This window comes from Aspergillus mulundensis (genome assembly GCF_003369625.1).
Source record: "Aspergillus mulundensis strain DSM 5745 chromosome Unknown scaffold_15, whole genome shotgun sequence".
In the NCBI taxonomy this organism is placed as follows: Eukaryota; Fungi; Ascomycota; class Eurotiomycetes; order Eurotiales; family Aspergillaceae; genus Aspergillus; species Aspergillus mulundensis.
Window position 1 is genome coordinate 211510 of NW_020797903.1, and position 18895 is coordinate 230404.

Consider the following 18895-nt stretch of genomic DNA (forward strand, 5'->3'; position numbering starts at 1 on the left):
TTATTAGCGCCAGCAAGGGATATTTATTTAGTTATTATTTTAAAAAACTCCGCGCTCGGGCAGCAAGGCGGCTAGGATTTTTTTTATAACTAATAGTAACAAGGGTTATTACCTTGCCTGTATATTTAACTAAAAGATTATATTTTTAACTACATAAATAAAAAAGTTTAAAAGTTTCCTAACTAGTAACTTAACCCTGGTTATATAGGGAGAATCCTATAGCAGCCACTATTACTACTAGCTTTTTAAAGCAAGGGCAATAGTTAAGGGCGTTAAGCAAGGGTAACACTTGTGTTATAAAAACCGCCAGGAAGAATAAAAAAGAGAAAATATTAACCATTTTAACCAAGTTTCCTATTTAATTCTTAATTTATTAAGACTCTTTCTTAGTGTTTTATTTAACTTTAATTAACTAATTATTATAAAACACCCTATAAACCTAATTAACCCTACCAACCCCGTGGTTATCACGCAGTATAATTTATAATACATAAAGGTTAAATTCCTCTAGGAACAAACTAGCTAAAATAAAAAAACCCAAGGGCTGTTTATTTAATTTACTATCTTAAATAACTTATTTTATAAGCGCCAGGAAAATGCCCAAGGCTAACTATTTAATAAAAAATTAATTACTTAAAAGATTTTTAATTTTAAGAGCATTGCTAAGTATAAAGGCTATATTAACTTAAATATAGCCAAGATATAGATCTAAAATATAGACTGCTATTTCCATAATAAGTATGTTTTTTGCGGTTAAAACTCTAGTAAGTATAAGAAAGTCCTGGTCGCCGCTAACTTCTTTACTAGCCAGGCTAAAAAATGCTAGGACGCTTGCTAGTTTTAAAAAGACTAAAAAACCATACCTAAATAAATCTCCACTCTTGAGCAACTTAAAGATTAGGTTTATTAAAACTTTAAGAAGTATCTTAGTGCCTAAAAACGCTATCTTTAATACTAAAATATGGCCTAAAATAATACTAAAGTGTAAAGCTATAATAGCTACTTTTAGGTTACTATTAGCTTGCTTAAACACCCTATATTTATAAAGGTCTAGATTATGGACTTTGTTAATAGGGCCAAGCCTAAACTCTAGGCTAAATAAGCTTGTAACCGTGATTACCCCACCACCCTTAAAGTAGTAATTAAATGCTTTATTTTATATAAGTAAAGCCTTTATATAGGAGGATTTGCTTGAGAAGGCTCTAGTAATTATTTTTTTTTATATAGTTTTAGTTTTAGTAAAGGATCTAGCCGCTGTAACCTAGACGCCATGAACTTAAGCGCTGCTAGGACTGCTTTAGTTAGGGCCCTAGTTAAAAATCTTGCACCAGGAGGTTGTGGTTAAGGCTGTTAACCTACTAGTTAGGGTAGTTAAAAAAAAAAAGCATAAAACCTTTGGTCCGCCCCTATATTTAATACTAACCTAAACCTTAATAATATTAACTAGAAGGGATAGTGCACTTATAACTATTTTTATTTTAATTATAGTAATAGCAAGCACCTCCGCCCTAACTATTTTAAGCCGCCCTATTTAGGAAATAGGACTAGCCGCTAAATTTAAAAGCATTAATAGCTAGGATAATAAAGGCTTTTAAATATATTTTTTTTACTATTATTAACCTTTTTAAGATTTTTTTTAAGAACCTAAAGCAGGAGGACCCCGAGCCTTGTGTAGTATTATTTACTTTTTAAGTTACTAAAATTAAGCTATATATTATTAGTAAAAATATTTTATAATACTAGGTAAGTATTAGCATTAACCTTGCTAGCGCCAAGCACCTTTAAGTTCTTGTTAATATAAGCGCAGAATAATCCTTTATTAATAAAAAGTATTTATACCTGCTGCAACCATATAAGGTAAAGGGCTTACTTAATAAACTTAAAGTTACCGTGGCTGATAAATAGCAGGTAAAAGTATATAAAAGCTTTTAAGTACCGCTTGCGCTTAGCGGTTAAAAGTGTGTTTATTACCTATAAAAAATAAATATTTTAAAATATAATATTATTTTAGGGAAGGACTGGCTCCGCAAATACCTTTTAAGGGTAAACTTTAGTATTAATAAAATATATTTCCCCGCTACCAACAAGAGACACCTTTTTACTATTAAGCCTATTTAAACTTAACCTAATATTAGTAGTATCTAAACTTCCCTAAAAATTATATTAGTAAAGCAAGCCAAGCGCCTGCTGTAAAAGCAAACCTAGCAGGCCTTTCTTATAATTATTTGCCCTAATCTTAATTAGGATAAGGGCATGGAAGAGGGATCTAAGGCATCTAGATTAGCCAAGAGGATTACTTAAGAGTTTATGGATTAGTTTAAGAAAAAACTTTTACTAACTCTTTTTTTAAAATAAAATATGGTTTATAATATTAACACGGGCAATTCCCCTCCTATTAACTAACTTTTTTATTTGCTTTTTTAGAAAAAACTTAAGGAGTTAAAAAAGTAACTCACCAAGCTCCTAAAAAAGGGTATTATTTATATCTCCGCCAGCTCTTGGGGATTTCTAGTTATTTTTATTTTAAAGCCTGGTAGTAAATAGCGTATGTATATTAATTACTAATTATTAAACTAAAAAACTATTAAGAATAACTATCCACTTCCCTATATTAAGAACCTTATTAACCTTGTGGGACCTGCCTAATATCTCTCCAAGATTAACCTCCTCTTAGGATATTAGCAGGTGCGGATGGGCAAAGCATTAGTTTAGAAAACAGCCTTTAACACTATCTTTAGAAAATATAAATTCCTAATAATATTATTTAGGCTAAGCAACGCCCCAGCCACCTTTTAAATATTAATAAATTAAGTTCTTGCCCCTTATATAAGAAGAACTTGTGTCGTGTACCTTAATAATATCCTTATTTTTTTTAACTTTGTTAAGGAGTATAAAAAACACCTTTACTAAATTATAATAGCCCTTAAAAATAATAAGCTATTTACTAAAGGCTCCAAGTGCACCTTTACCGTGAAGGAATTAGAGTTTTACGGCTATATTATTAGGCATAAATGCGCTTAACCTATGCTAGCAAAGTTAGATATTATTTAGGATTAGCCAAGACCTTAAAACATTTATAAAGTCTAGTAATTCCTAGGCCTCGCCATGTATTACCAAAAATATATTAAAAACTTTACTAAAATTACTGCACTGCTGCACAAACTTTTAAAAAAAAAAAATACCGCCAAGCAAAAGAGGAAGTATTATGCGGTATAATAAAATATTTAATATAAACTTATATTTACTACCCTAAAAAAGGTGTTAACTAACACCCTAATACTTAAGATTATGAAGCTATATAAACCCTTTAGGATTAAAACAAACACCTTAAAATAGGTAATTAGCATGGTTCTTAGCTAGTAAAATAACTAGAAACACTAGCATCTTATTACCTATAATAACCATAAACTTAATAATACTAAGAAAAATTACCTAACACAGGAAAAAAAGCTTCTCGCGATTAAGAAGGTGTTATGCTAATAAAATTACCACCTTAAAAATAGTACTATAACTAAAGTTATTATTAATTATAAAAGTTTTAAGTACCTTACTACCACAAGGACTTACTCCAAGCAACTAGTGCGGTAGGTAAAAAAGTTTTAAGTATATAACCTAAATATCCGCTATTACCCAGGCGCAAAGGCCATTATTTTTAATATTTTTAGCTAAAAACCTAACTTTATTAAAAATGGCCCTGCCAATGCTCAAAGCAACTAAAATAAAAAAATAGTAAATACTTAGGTTAAGTGCATAATGCCAACGCTAATGGTTATATTAACTAAAAATAAGGAAAAATATTAGGAGGACGCGATAATAACCTACCTTAAGAATAGTTAATTACCTAATAATAAATCTCTTGTAAATTAGGTATAGTAAAAAAGCAAGGATTTTTATTAGGGCCCTTAACCAGGCGTAAAACTTAATGCTACGGGAAACATCCTCCTACATGTTAGATTAAATAGTTAAAAGGCACCGTATTTGCAGATGCCTTTTTAAAAGGACTTTGTGTATAAGATACACAAGTTTTATAGTTACCTAGGATATTTAGGCCTCCTAGGCGCAATTAGTAATCGTGCTTGGTAGCTTATAATAAAAAAAGATGTTTAGTATATAATTCACGCCTGCCTTACTTACTAGGTTGTATAAAGGTCGCGACTAGGGCTAGAGCGTGAGGCATAATTTTATATATTTAAAGGGAACGTGCAACCCTTTAAGTAATAAAAAATTAACCTTATTAAGGTACTGCCAGTAACACCTAACGGTAATAAATAAATTATTATGGCTATTAATTATGCAACAGGCTGGCTAGTTACCAAAGCTATCTTTAATACTAAAAATAAGATAGTAGTAAGATTCCTATATAAGGAAATCTTTATTTACTATGGGGCTATGGCAAAGTTAATATTAAATAATAATCCAAACCTACTATTTAAGGTTATTACTTATTTTATATAATTACTAAAAATAAAGCACCGTGTTACTATGCTATATTACCCTAGAATAAACAAGCGCATTAAGTAATTAAATAAAATTCTTAGCTTAATACTTACAAGGATGCTGCTTGGAAAGCTAATAAGATTATAGGATTAGTACTTGGATTAAGCATTATTTATTACATGTATTAAATTATATAGCATTACCGGTATAAGTTTTTTTAAGCTTTTATATAATATTTAACCGCGCCTTTTTATAAATAATATATTTATAAAAATTATTGCCGCGGAGGATTGCATCTTTAAGTTATAGCATGCTTAAATTATTACTAACAAGTGCTTATTAGCTCATATTATTAAGCAATAGCGCATCCGCGACTATAAAGTAAAGTATTACCTATTTTAAAAGGATAATTAGGTCCTAGTTAGAAATAAAAACCTGTAGAAATTTAATGCCAAGTGGTTTAAACCTTATAAAGTGCTAAAATTACACCCACTGGGTATATATATTATTACTAAACCAGATAAACGCGTTGTCCGCAATCTTGTTAATAAATAATACCTTATTTATACAAAAGTTAATAATTTAAAAAAGCTTTAAGCAAGTATATAACTATAAAGAGCCCTTAAGAAGCAAGGCTAAAAAATTATAAAACTAATTAAGGTACGGCAAATTATTAACACTGTTAAGCCTTTAACCCCCTTTTATTTTAACTTGTTAACATGAACAAGGGCGAAATAAAATAAGTGTGAGAATAAGGGACTGTTCTTAAACTAAGTAAAAAAGGGTGCTGTTATTAATAAGCTTGCTGCCAAAGATAAGAAGCGTGCTAAAAAGGCAAGAGCTTTTAAGGCTAGTAATGCTTTAGTAATAAAAATATTATAAATAAGAACTTGCAACCCTATTTAGCGTATATTTTTAAAGTTAAAACTAAATAAAAAATAGACTTTAAGAAAAGACTTACTAATCCTAACCAATGGTTTAGTAAAAAAAACTATTAATAAATGCTAAAAATGCCAACCTCCGCGGGATGCTAAAAAGACTGGTATTAAGCATGACTTTGCTATTATTATTTTAAATTATTATATTTAAAAGGGAAGTATTTTACAAGAAAAAGAAAGCGTAGCACCCATGCTAGAAAAAACCCGGCAGGCAGCTTGTTAATATTTTATTTATTTTATTTAAAAAAAATTAAAAACTAAAACTAACTTATGCTTTATTACCACTATAAACTATTTTATTACTAGCCTTAATAATATCTAAATTTTTTAACCCACTTAGGGTAAACGCCACCTACTAATCCATATTTAAATCCGCCTTGCTAAACTTAGCCAGCTCCTTATTTACAGCCACCTTATTATTAGTATTTATACCCATGTTTTTATCTTTATTAAAATCTAAATCTTTATCTAGGACCTTGCAAAGACAACCAATTCTTTTTTAAATTTTAAAAATAGGATTTCCCTTTTTTATTATTTTATTAAGCGTTACTTGCGGGCCTAAAACACCCAATACTAATAGTTAAAAATATTATTAACTAACTTAAAAAAGGGAGACTTACCTTTAGGAAAAAATATTAAAAAAGGACCGGAATTAAAAAAAAAATTTAAATAAATTAGGTTAGCATATATTTTAATATTAATAGCACTAATCCCTGCATTAAAAAAAATTTTAGGAAAAAATAGCTAAAGGTAAAAGGGCGCTTACCTATACTTATTAAGTTAAAAACTTAAGATCACGCTAAGGAAGACCAAGCTATTTAAACCTTTAATTTAAAGCAAGGTTTAATTAAATTAAGGATTTTATTAATACTTTTAAAATATATTAATAAGCCTAAGGGGCTGGTAGCGGGGCAAGAAAAAAAATAAAAAGCTAAAAAGGGGGTAGCAGCAGGGGAAAGCCCCAGTGTAAAAGCTTAATTATATTAATAGGTTAAATCTTGACCTAGATTACTAGGATTAACTTTAAAATAAAGCAGGCAAAGGTGCACCGCTAACTAAAAAGCCCTTAAATTATTAAGGCTTATTATAAAAGCTTCCGGGCTCTCCCACATGGTAATTAAAAAGGGCTATAATAAAAGCTCCCTATTTAGGGGATTACAAGGCAGGATAGCAGACTCCCGCATAAAATTTAGAACTTTACTAAAAAGCTAAAATAAAAAAAAGTAAAAAGTAGGTGCTAGCTTGGGGACAGCATAACATTCTTAAGAAAATTTAGGGCTTATTATAAAATTTTTAATATTATTAATTATATTACTAGGATTCACGGACTTTATTTCCTTATTATTACTAGGGTTAGTCTTTAAAATAATAAACTACATGGGCTTTTTGCCCTTGCCTCCGGCCAGCAGTTAATAATCACGCTTAAATACCTTATTAAGATTTGCCTACTTTTTTAAAGCCTGCTTTAATAACAACACTGCTTGCTTTTTTATCACGCGAATCTTATTTATTTTTGCCGTATAAATTACTATATTAAAGGTCCTATGCTTCTTAATAAATCTATAAGACATTAGTAATTAAGTATTACAAGGAAAAAAGAAAACTTACGCTATTAACTTATTATCTTACTTACTAAGTTAAGGGGACACCGCGGTCTGGAGAGAGCACTAGGCTTGTTAATATATAAAAATATAATATACACATGCTTTTTAAAATAATACCTGGCCTTTTAGCTTAGGGGCTTAAACACAGGTAGTAAAAACTACCTTTAAAAATATTTTATAGCTATTGCAGGCTGCTTTTTAATTAATAGCCATACCTTATTATTAAAGGGCCACGGTAAACTGCTAATACTGGTCCTTAATAATATAAACCTCACGTGTACTAAGCCTGGTAAACACCTAATCTAGGTTTTTATATATTAAAAAAAGAGCCTTAAGCGGCTTTAAGAGCTTATAAGGCCCTATAAACATAATAACGCGTTAGCTTTTACTATTATTAACCAAGCTAAAAAAAAGAAAGCACTTACTAAAGGAGGTTACAGGGGAACCATTAGCCATCTTACTACTAGTATAGCTAATTCTTACCTTCTTAAAAAAAAAAAAAGTTACCGCGGCATCTTGCTTGCGCTTAAAAGGTAATATACTAGATTTTTTAGGGGCTATAATAAAAAATATTAATAAAAAAAGAGCAAGAAAAAAAAAGGGGATATTTAAAGAATTTATAGGGAGTTCTAGGGAAATAAAAGTAAAAAATAAGTAAGAAGGTGTTATTTATTAACAAAAAAAATGGTGTTATGGTGGGGGCATTACTAGCAGTAAGCAAGTTATTAGTAAAGGCCTTTATAATTACTATAGTAATAAGACCTTACCCTAAACACTTTAAATATTTTATTAAAAAGCTTTCCTTCTTTTTAAACAAATAGCAAATAGTTACTATTATAAAATTTAAAATAAAAAACGCCTAATACTACTAGCTATGGAGGCTAAGATTATTATTTATAAAAAATATATTAAAAGCAAGCGCCCTAAGTAAAAAAAAAAATACTATTACATGTTATAATTTAATGCAACAAGGCAAGAACTAGAAAAAAAAAAAAAAAAGCCATGGGGTAATTATAAAAAGAAGGGAGATATAAAAAAAAAATAAAAAAGTTAAAAAAAAAAAAGCCTTATATAGGCGCGGGGTTAACCTTATTTTAAAGTTAAACTCTTACTAGGATTCGCGATAAATATTTACTATTAGTCTTTTAAAAGGGCTAGCCTTTTTAAAAAGTTAATAGCCTATAGTTTTAACCTTTTCTTTAAACTTTTCTTATTTTTTACTTTACCTTACCTTAAGAAAATAAAAAGCAAGCCAGGGCAAGTTGTGCCCGGTAAGGTCCTTAAAAATAAAGTATAAATAAGGACCACTATAGTTAATAGTATTAAGCTAAAGGTATATTAGGCGGTTTTTATTAATGTTCGCAAGCTAGGATTTTCTAGTTTTATGCTTAAAAAAGTTATTTTATAATTTATAAATTTTTTTATTAAAAAAAATAATAGTATCTCCCATACACTACGGTGTATTTTTTTTTATTTATAATATATTAGGGGCTTTAATAARGGTTTTTAGTTCTTTATATTTTTATTAAGATATATTTAGAAACAGGGGTTGATGTTAAGGGCGTTATCTTATTTAAGTAGGGAAAAATATGGTTTTATTAACGGTGTTAATGCCTTAGGCCACTTTATTAGCTATGGTAATACCAAGGCCTAGGGATATTAATAATCTTAAGAAATAATACTTAGGCCTTATTACCTTAAATAAAAGCTATATAAAGCGCTTAAAGGCCTTAATAAAAGACCTCTAAATAATTCTATATTTAGTTCCTCCCCCATACGTTCTCTCTTAATCGCCCGGCCTCACTGGCCGGGTGATCTCCAGCGCTAGCGTTATCACAAAGATTATTAAAAGTACTATTATAAAAAATTATTAAAATACTTGTAAAATGCTAGTAACCTAATAATTATAAAATATAAAAAAATATATTAAGTATTTAAAAAATTAATTAGCTAAATATAATGCACCTTTAAAGTAATATTAATATTAAAATAATTTACTAAAAAATTATAGTAAAATTAAAAATAAAAATATACCTAAGTATAATTTTAATTTTAGCCTATAATAATATTTTAACTAGCTTAGTATTTTAAAATTAAATTTTAAAAAAGTATTTAAAAAATATAGATTAAATTAATAATAAATTCTAGGAGCTTTAATTATAATAAAATTAATATATAAAAGTAACTAAATTTAACATGCTAATAAATTAAAGGGTATAAATAAGAAATATTAACAATTTTTTTAAAAATACTTTAAAAAATAAATAGCTATAATTTTAAAAAGTTTAATAACTAGTTTACTAAATACCATGGTTAAACTAAAGTTAGCTTATTAAAAAAAAATTAAGATCCTAGGGACTTTGCCAATTATTTAATTATATTAAAATAATATTTTTTAAAAAATAATAAAAAAATATAAATTTAATACTATTTTAGCAAGCTTTTACCTTTACTTTAAAATAAAATTTATAATCTTAATAATGCAAAACTCCTAAATACTAAAAAATATTTAATTTAACTTGTCTTATAATATTAGTTTTATATATTATATTTATAACCTTATATTACCTTATATTATAATAAATAACTAAAACTTGCTAAATAAAAAAAAACACTATTAATTTAAAAAAAAAATTAACATGGATTTACCCGTGGTAAAAAAACCTAAAAAAAAATTATTTTATAAAATAAACTTTTAAAAAAAGTTATAATAAAATACCTGCGGGATAAGCTCCTGGTATAATAAAATTTTTTTAAAGTTATATTAAAATAGTACTAAATTAGGATTAATTAAAATTAACTTTTATAATATATTTTAAGTGTAAAAAACCTAGTTATATTATACTTAATTATATAAAATTATTATAAAACCCTAACTTTTAGCTAATAAATTTTAACTAAACTACTAAAGTTTATAAAGTAGCGGTTAAGAACTATTAAAATAAAAAATATTATAAAAAAAAGCAAGATAATTAGTAAAAAGGTAAGTATATAAATTAAAATAAAAGTAAAATATATAAAAAAAATAAAAAAAAGTTAAAATAAAGTCTTATGCCCCAGCTTAATATTTAAAAATAAAAATAGGTAAATATTTTTAAATAAAAATAATAGTAAAAGCTTCGCGGGATAAGATTAAAACTAAAGTAAATTTAAATATTAAAGTAAAGGTAAATATAATAAGTATAAAATTTATTAAGCGTGCTTATTTAAATTAAGTAAAGCTTTTTTACCCTATTTTAAAGGAATATAGTAGTTAGTAAAATAATTTAAAGGGAGTATAAAAAGTACTTATTAAAGTTACTAATTCTAGGGGTATTATAAAGATATTTAAATAATTTTATATAAAAATTAAGTAAACTAAAGTTAAATATTTAATTATTTTTTTTTATTATAACTATTTAAGCCATGTATATTTATATAATAATAAATTAATAATAGTTTAGTAACAAAGTAGTAAAATACTAAATTTTTAAATAATATAAGTTTATAAAGGCTTGCAGGAATTAAGCTTATATATTTATTATTATTTTTTTATTTAAAAAAGTTTATAACAACGGTAAGTTAAATTAAATAAATAATTTACTACCTAAACTTAATATATTTTAAGATATATTTTTTTTATATAATATAAAAATAATATTTTTAAAGTTAGTACCTACGTATAATATTATAATAATAAATAGCTAGTTACCTTTTTATAGGCTAATTTATTTTTTTTTCCTGCTAAATTAGCTATATTATACTAGTATATTAATAAAAATATTTAATATAGTTATATTAAACCTTTTAAAAGTCCTACTAAAGCACCTATTTTTTTTATACTTAAGAAAAATAAAGGCTTATAATTATATATTAATTATTAAGGGTTAAATAAGATAATAATTAAAAATTAATACCCTTTACCTTTTATTTTAAAAATTTTTAACTAGATTTTAGGAGCAACCTGCTACATTAAAGTTAATTTAAAAAATGCTTATTATTATATTTAGGTTTGTAAAGAAAACTAGTAAAAAATAGCTTTTTAATATTATTATAGTTATTATAAGTATATTATTATGCTTTTTAGTTTAACTAATACTCCTGCCACTTTTTAAAGTTATATTTATTTTATAGTTTATAATATTTTAGATTAAATTTATATTATTTATTTTAATAATATTTTAATTTTTTTTGTTAATCCCAAGTAATATATTAAGCATGTTAAATAAGTTTTTAAATAATTACGCAAAGCTAAATTATTTACTAATTTAAAAAAATATACCTTTTTTAAAAAAGAGGTAGAATTCCTAGGTTTTATAATTAATTAAAATAGTATTAAAATAAACCTAAAACAAGTAATTACTATAACCTTATAAAAAAAACCTTATTTTTATAAAGCCCTGCAATCCTTTTTAGGTTTTATTAATTTTTATTATTATTTTATTTATAATTTTACATAAATTGCTTTGCTGTTAACTAGTTTAATAAAAAAAATATAATATAAAAAGAAAATTAAGCCCCTATAATTTTAAAAGCATAAAAAGCTAGTATTTTAATATTTTTTAATGCCTTTATAAAAGCCCCTTTATTATATTATTTTAACCCTATATAAAAAAAATAGTTAAAAGTAAATGCTAGCAATACAGGAATAGCTAGAATTTATTTTTAATTAAATAATATAAGAAAATATTACTTAATTGCGTTTTAGTCTTATAAATTTATTAAAATAAAAATTAATTAATTAATTTTAAATAAGGAATTATTTGCTATTATTTAATTATTTTATTATTAAAGGTAATACCTTAAAGGTTTTTTTTATAAAATAATAGTATGGTTAGATTATATAAATTTTTATTTTTTTATATAGTAGTAAAAGTATAGCAAAAAGCAAGTAAAATAATATATAAATTTAGTAATATATAACTTTAAGATTTTATATTATCTAGGCAAGCATAACCCTATAAATACCTTATTTAAAAGGTATAAAAGTAAGACTAAATTAGTTTTAAAAAAAGAATTTTTAGTATTTATTAAAAAAAAGATAATATAAAATATTAAAGTGTAAATAATTACTTGCCTAAACTTAATATAAAGTCTTTATAAAAAAAAGCTTAATTTAAATAAAAAATAAGATATTTAAGTTTAAAGTATTAGGTGCAACAAGTGCTTTAATATTTTTAAAAAATTTTTTTATTTTTAAAATAAAATAAAGTTAAATCTTAATTTTAAAAACCATAATACTATAAATATATAATTTAATTTTAAGAAAAATTAGGTTCTAGCCTAGTATTAAGTTTAAAATACTATATTAATTAAAAATATTTACTTTAATTATATATTAAATTATTTAATAAAGTTACTTTTAGTATTATAATTTATAAATAATTAGACTTAAGAGTAAATTAAAGCCTTAAAGGCAGAAGATTAGGCTAAAAAAGTTAAAAAATTAAGTCTTAAAAACTAGTTAATTATAAAAAGTAATTTACTAGCTTTTTAAAATTAAATTTATGTTTTATTAAATTAAAGGCTTAAAACTATAATTATTTAAGTATATTATAATAATTTTTTAGTAAGATATTTTGGTTTATAAAAAACTAAATTTCTAGTAAAATAAAAGTTTTTTTAACTAAAAATAAAAGCTATAATAAAAATTTTTACCTATTTATGCCTTATATATTAATATATTATGGCACCTTAATACTAACCTTATAAAAAATTATCCGCCCTACTAAAACTAAATTACCCTTTTTTTAAAATTAGTATAAATTTTATTATTAGCCTACCGCCTAGCATGTATTAAAAATAATATATTAATATTATTTTTATAATAGTAAACTATTATATAAAATAATATTAATTTATCCCATTTTTAATATTAATTTAAGCCTATAAACTAGCTAAAGTTTTTTATTAAAATTAAACTTTAAATTATAGCTAGTTAAAAGGTATTATATTTAATTAAAACTTTTTTTTATAAGTAAATATTAAAAAAAGCTATAATTTTATTATAAAACCAAGTTATATTTATTAACTACTTTTTACCCCTAAACTAATAGATAAACCAAGCAAATTAACCAAGTTTTAAAATAATATTTATATTATTTTATTATAAAAAATTATTATGCCTGGCTTATATTACTTAAAATAGTATAATTTACCTATAATAATACTAAAAATATTATTATTAAAATATTACCTTTTTAAGCTATATATAGCCAAGACCTAAAAATTATAGTATAATTTAAGGTTAACCCTAAATAAATAAAGGTACTAGCCGCATTAGCCAGGATTAAAAAACTTAAAAAAATTTAAGCTAAATATAAAAAAGACTAGGAAAAAAACATAAAACACTATTAAACCTATTATAATAAAGGTTAAAAAAATATAAAGTTTAAGCTAAAATAACCTATTAAACTTAGTACTAAAAATTTAAATTTAAAAGTGCTAATAAAACTTAAGCCTAAGTTTATTAATTTCTTTTAAGTACTAAATAAAATTAGTTTTATAATATATTAATTTCTACTTCCTAAAAAGTATTATTAAATATATAATATTTTTTATATTTTATTACTTAAGCCTTAATATAGTAAAATTAATATAAAAGCTATGCCTAATTTAAAAAAAAATAAAAAATAAAAGATTAATAATATTATTAACTATAACTTTATTAAAAATAAAGACTTATACCTAGTAAAATAAAAAAAATAGTTTTTAAAATATAATTAATAGGTTTTTATTAAGAATATAAATGCACTAAATCTTATTTAAAAGTATAAAAAAAGGCAAGTATAATAAGATAATTATTTATTATTTAGTTAAAAGTAAAAACAAGACCTAACTTTAAGTTAAAATATACCTAATATACCTAAATAAAAAAACCCTAATAAAATATTACCTAAAAATTATTATTTTAGTTTTAAACTATAAGTAACTACAAGAAACTATAAACCTAGAAAGTAATAAGCGCTAAAGTAATAAAAAAAAATAAAATATTATTAAGGGGACAAGGCCCTAATATTATTAAGTTATTACTTAATATAATTAAACTAAAAAATAATAAAAATAAATAACCAAGGCGTTAAAAAGGTACTAAAAATAAAATAAAATACTAACTTTAAAAAAGTAAAAAAATAAAAAAATATTATTACTAAAACTAAGTATATAATAAACCTGGCTAAATACCCTTAATAATAATAGGAAACTTTATTTTAATATAAGCAAGTTTAATATTAAAATTTAAAGTATTAATAAAATAAGCCTGGTAGGCAAGCTTAACTTTTTTTTAAAATTAAAATTTAATAATAAACTATTAAACATGGCCTAAATTACCAGGGAAAAAATAAAGGTATAACTATAAAATTTTAATATTATTTTTTATATTAGTAGTAAAAAAATTTATAAGCTAAATAATAAAAAGTAAGGTATAATATAATAGTACTTTAGTATAATATTAAAAATTTAACTTTTATTAGTTCTTTTTTACCTTACTTAAAAGAAAGAATTTTTTTTAATAAGCTTTTTTTATATTTTTAAAGGCCTTTAGTAATTAGATTATTATAAAATAGGTTTAAAATATAAATTCCTAGCCTTACTAATATTTTTTATTTTTTAAAAAAAGCTTTACCCTTTTATTATTAGTTCGCGAATAAAAAAAATAATAATATTTAACTAAAAGCTATAAATTATAGACATCCCCTATTATTATTACTTTAACTTAAAAAATATAATAAATTAGCTATAAAATATAAAAAAAATATTAAAAACTTACCGGCTTGCAAACCTTATTATAGTAAAAATAAGTTTTATATAAAATTAATATAATAATATTAAATTTATAATTAAATTAAAATAGCATGTTATTATTATTTAGATTACTAGCTTTTAATATAAACTAAAAGTATATTAAGCACTATAACATAGCTAAATAAATAAGTATATATAATAAAGCCCTATAGGTTCCGCTAGCTTTTTTACCTTTTTTAGGCTTTTTTTTTGTACTATTTATAGCGCCCTTTTTCTACTTGCCTTTTCCTTTTAAATTATTTAAGAAACCTTTACTATTCCTGTTGCTATTTTTAGTGGTAGTAATAGTAATTTTTAGCAAGGAAGGAAAATAGATTTTAAACCTTATTATAGGGGCCATAAGATTGGATAACTAATAAAAAAATAAAAAAATAAAATATTAAACTTTAAAAAATAAAATAGGGGAACTAAAAAAACAAGATAAAAAAATTAAAAAAGTTAAAAAAAAAGACCGGGAAGTAAATAAAAATTTATTTTTTTATATTTAGCTACTTATATAATATTAATAATATAACACCATAATAATTATATTAACCTTTTTATTATTTATAAAATATTGCTTATTTATAATTTATTAATACTTAAATTAATAAAAAGTAACTTAAAACTTTTATTATTTACTAAAATAGCTACCTTAACTACTAAAAGCAAAGCTATTTAATAGTAAAATATTAATAAAAAAATATTATTTTAAGCCTTAAAATAACCCCGCATTTAATAATAAATTATTTTAAATAAAAAAACTAAATAATTAAACATAAAACTAAAGTAAAATAATAATAAAACATACTTATTATAGGAATTAAAGCTATTTAAAAATTAGGTTAATTTTAATTAAAAAAGGGCTAAGTTATTACACTTATAGGTGCTAAGCCCTAATAAAATAAGAAAATTAATAAAATAAAAATTATAGTAATATTAATTTACCATGTAGTAATAATATTACTACTATTTTAATAATATATTTAAGACTAACACCCTAGTAAAAAATAATTAACTAAAAGTTAGTTTTTATATATCCTAGGCCTTAAGATTTAATATTAATCCCCTATTAAATAGCCCTCTTAGTACTTTGTTTTGTACCTGGTTAGCCTACTCAAGGTTTTCACATAATATTTAAATTAAGCTTGCTTTAAGTAATTAAAGTTTTATATATAAATAGTATAACTTTATTATTTTAAATACTTAAAATTATCTATAAAAAATAATTAACATATTACATGGCCTATTTATCTTTTTAAATAACTTATAAAAGTTTTTATTTATTATTATATAAATTATTGCTAAAAAAGTACTATATAAAGTTATTTATTTTTTAAAATACTTATTATATATATTACAGGCCTTAAGGTATTTTTTATACTTTTTAAAGATTAATATATTTTTAGTAATTTTAGGTTTTTTTAGTATAAGATAAACCTTTTCTTTTTTTTTAGTTACTTTATTATTATTAATTTAAAAATGCTTTTTTTTATTTTTTTTATATTTTACTAAAGTTTCTTGGGAGCGGTTCCCTAAGCTTTTACTTTTTTAAAAGTTATTTTTTTTTAATATTTAAATTTATATAGTTTTAAATACTTATTACTTTAGTATAGTTTTTTAACTAGTTATACTATGTTAACCAGTTATTATTAATATTTAAAATAATAAAAACCTTACTAATTATTAAGGTAGGGTTAAAAAAGTTTATAATAATAAGTTATAGGTAGTTATAAGTGCTTTAATTTACTAACTAGCTATTATATTTTATAATTAAATATTTTTACCTAATAAAATATTACTAGGCTTATAATTAATAACCTTGTAGGTTAATTAGTTTAGTAGCACTAGGTAGTAATTTAATATTTACTTAATAGTAAATAATAAGGTAACTTTAACTAAGGATAACTTAATAAGTATAAATAATAAAAGGTTTAAATTAAAAAATATTTAAAAAACTAATTAAAATATTTTAAATAAGCTATATTCCAAAGCCCTAGCCCTATTATATTTAAAGTAATAAGTAAATAAATTTAGATGGGTGTTCTCTAATAAGCGGAGGAAAAATCTGTTGGTAATCGGCCTAAGGCATCCACAAGTCTGACAGATCTACCGGTAATATAAAGACAAAGGTTGAGTCGACAGTCTCAGTAGCGAGACGACCAGATAACTGTTGCCAAGCGAGTCGCTCCTTCCTCAAGACAAATGATCCCGCTCTTAAGCGGGAATAACCTTGTGATCCAGCAGAAGAACAAATAAGCAGTCTAACAAAATCAAAATCAGTTCTCCTAACCATACTTCGAGTTGTGCATAGACCCCCAGGTTATTTTTGCGCATGCGTATACCATCACTCCGCAGCTACGTTCGCGACCGCTGAAGCATCCTGCCCAGACTTGATGAAGATTAAGCATCTGAGCATGAGCCTGGTAAGGTATCCCCCGAGTCCGAAGCCAGGGTACACTTGGACTAAGATGATAATAAATGCCAATCATGTTGGTATATATGATGTGAGGGCCTTCCATAGTCCATTGTGATAAGCCTTGGCGCCGTGCATGCACGGCATTGAAAGCACTTTACTCACGAGAAGATTACAGTCAATGACCATTATTATTCGCCCTAAGACTTGTTTGCGAGTCTCCTAGCTACTATACTATATATAGTAAGGCGTCTGATGCCCGGGATCTTGGTAAGAAAGCCACCGCGTGGTAAAGAAACCAGATTGCCGAGCCCCAAGCTGTAGATGGACGTAGGGACAGGAGGTAACCTTGGAAGTTTAGACGGATTGCTGAAAGGTGGCCCTGCCGTGCCCCAGCGCCATGAAAGAGCCATGGTCAGCTAGTATTATTGCTCGGCATCCTCCTCAAGGCCTGCAAGCTGCGAACTATTGATATCCAACCCCAGCGGCTGTTGGATGTCCTTGAAGAGCCGAGTAATACGTGCTAGGAGTCTACACTCCGGCTCTTCAGAGCCGTGACACGAATAAGAGGAATCTTCTGCCTTGGCAACAAAGCGTTCCATCAGAGGTCCGAAACCGATGCCGGGATAAGGGCGTTTGGGTTCGGGAATTAGGAGGCCCTCGGAATACATATGAGTTGTGAGGTCTCCGAGTACAGAGGAAAGACAGAGATGTTTGCTGTCAGGGTCTGTAGGAGTACACCACTGGCTGTTGTTGTCACCGGTTGCGAGGTCTTTTAAGAGACCTTGCAGTGCGGAAATCAGATGCTCGATGCATCGGTAACGTGCCTCGTTGAGCTCGTCTGGTTACATTAGTATCATAGGACTGGTTTAGTGAAGAACTGGTGGGCCAAGCAAACCTACCTATAATGGTATCTGGCACACATAACAAGTTTCCCTCAATTGCATCGGTGCTAGTCGCCTGGATGACTTTTGTAATCTTTTGAAAAACATACTTCCCCTGAAAAACCCATGAAATCTGCAGCCACCATCTCGCATACTTGCTATAAACTCGAGGGAGATCTTTTCCAAATTTGCTAATCCACAGCTGTGCGGAGGCATTGACAGCCTCTTCACATTCAAGTTTATGGGAAAGCTCCGCCACGCCTGCCAGGGTAGAAAGCCCTATCTTTCGTGGAAGCAGTCGAGTCCGCCCATGGATAATCATCAGAACCAACAAGAAGATACGGGGGGGTTCATCGAACAATCCGATTTCGACAAAACCATGTTTCTCTATCTCATCCATGAAGTAAGGTAGCTGGCGCTCAAAGGTCTTGCTTGCCAGCATTAGATGTTTCGATGAGCAACGGATCTGATACTCCCGGTATTCTTCGTCGCCTGTAGGGTCAGGGTCGCGTCTATTTTTGGCATTACTGAGCCACTCAGGTGTCAATTCAGCCAAATCGGAGGGCAGCAGGCGGTCCTCGTCTCCAAGCACAATAACAATGTCACCGGTCGGGTCCAAATCATACGTGTCGTCGTCTTCGACGCTGACGGGTTGGGGGTACGTGCAGGTGATATTAAGCTTCCTGGCGCAGGCTTCGTCGGCGCCCACAATGGGCACTGAAGCGGGGGACCCTTCCTTCGGGGAATTCGTGGCAGGTTGAAGGCAGGCCTTTTTGGTGGTCTCGGTAGCCGGGCTCGAGCCAGGTTGAGGGTCAGGAGAGATTGGTCTTTTCATGATGTTGAACGACGAGGGTC

General features: G+C 26.1%; 1 protein-coding gene across 1 annotated transcript; it reads right to left on the reverse strand.

Annotated features, from left to right (window-relative positions):
* Positions 1–17581: 17581 nt before the first annotated feature.
* DSM5745_10389 (uncharacterized protein) lies at positions 17582–18875 on the reverse strand (the record flags this gene model as incomplete). The annotated part of the gene is made up of 2 exons (XM_026752405.1): positions 17582–17997; positions 18059–18875. The coding sequence occupies 2 exons, from the start codon at positions 18873–18875 to the stop codon at positions 17582–17584; spliced, it is 1233 nt and encodes a 410-aa protein (XP_026598848.1).
* Between the last annotated feature and the right edge of the window lie 20 nt (positions 18876–18895).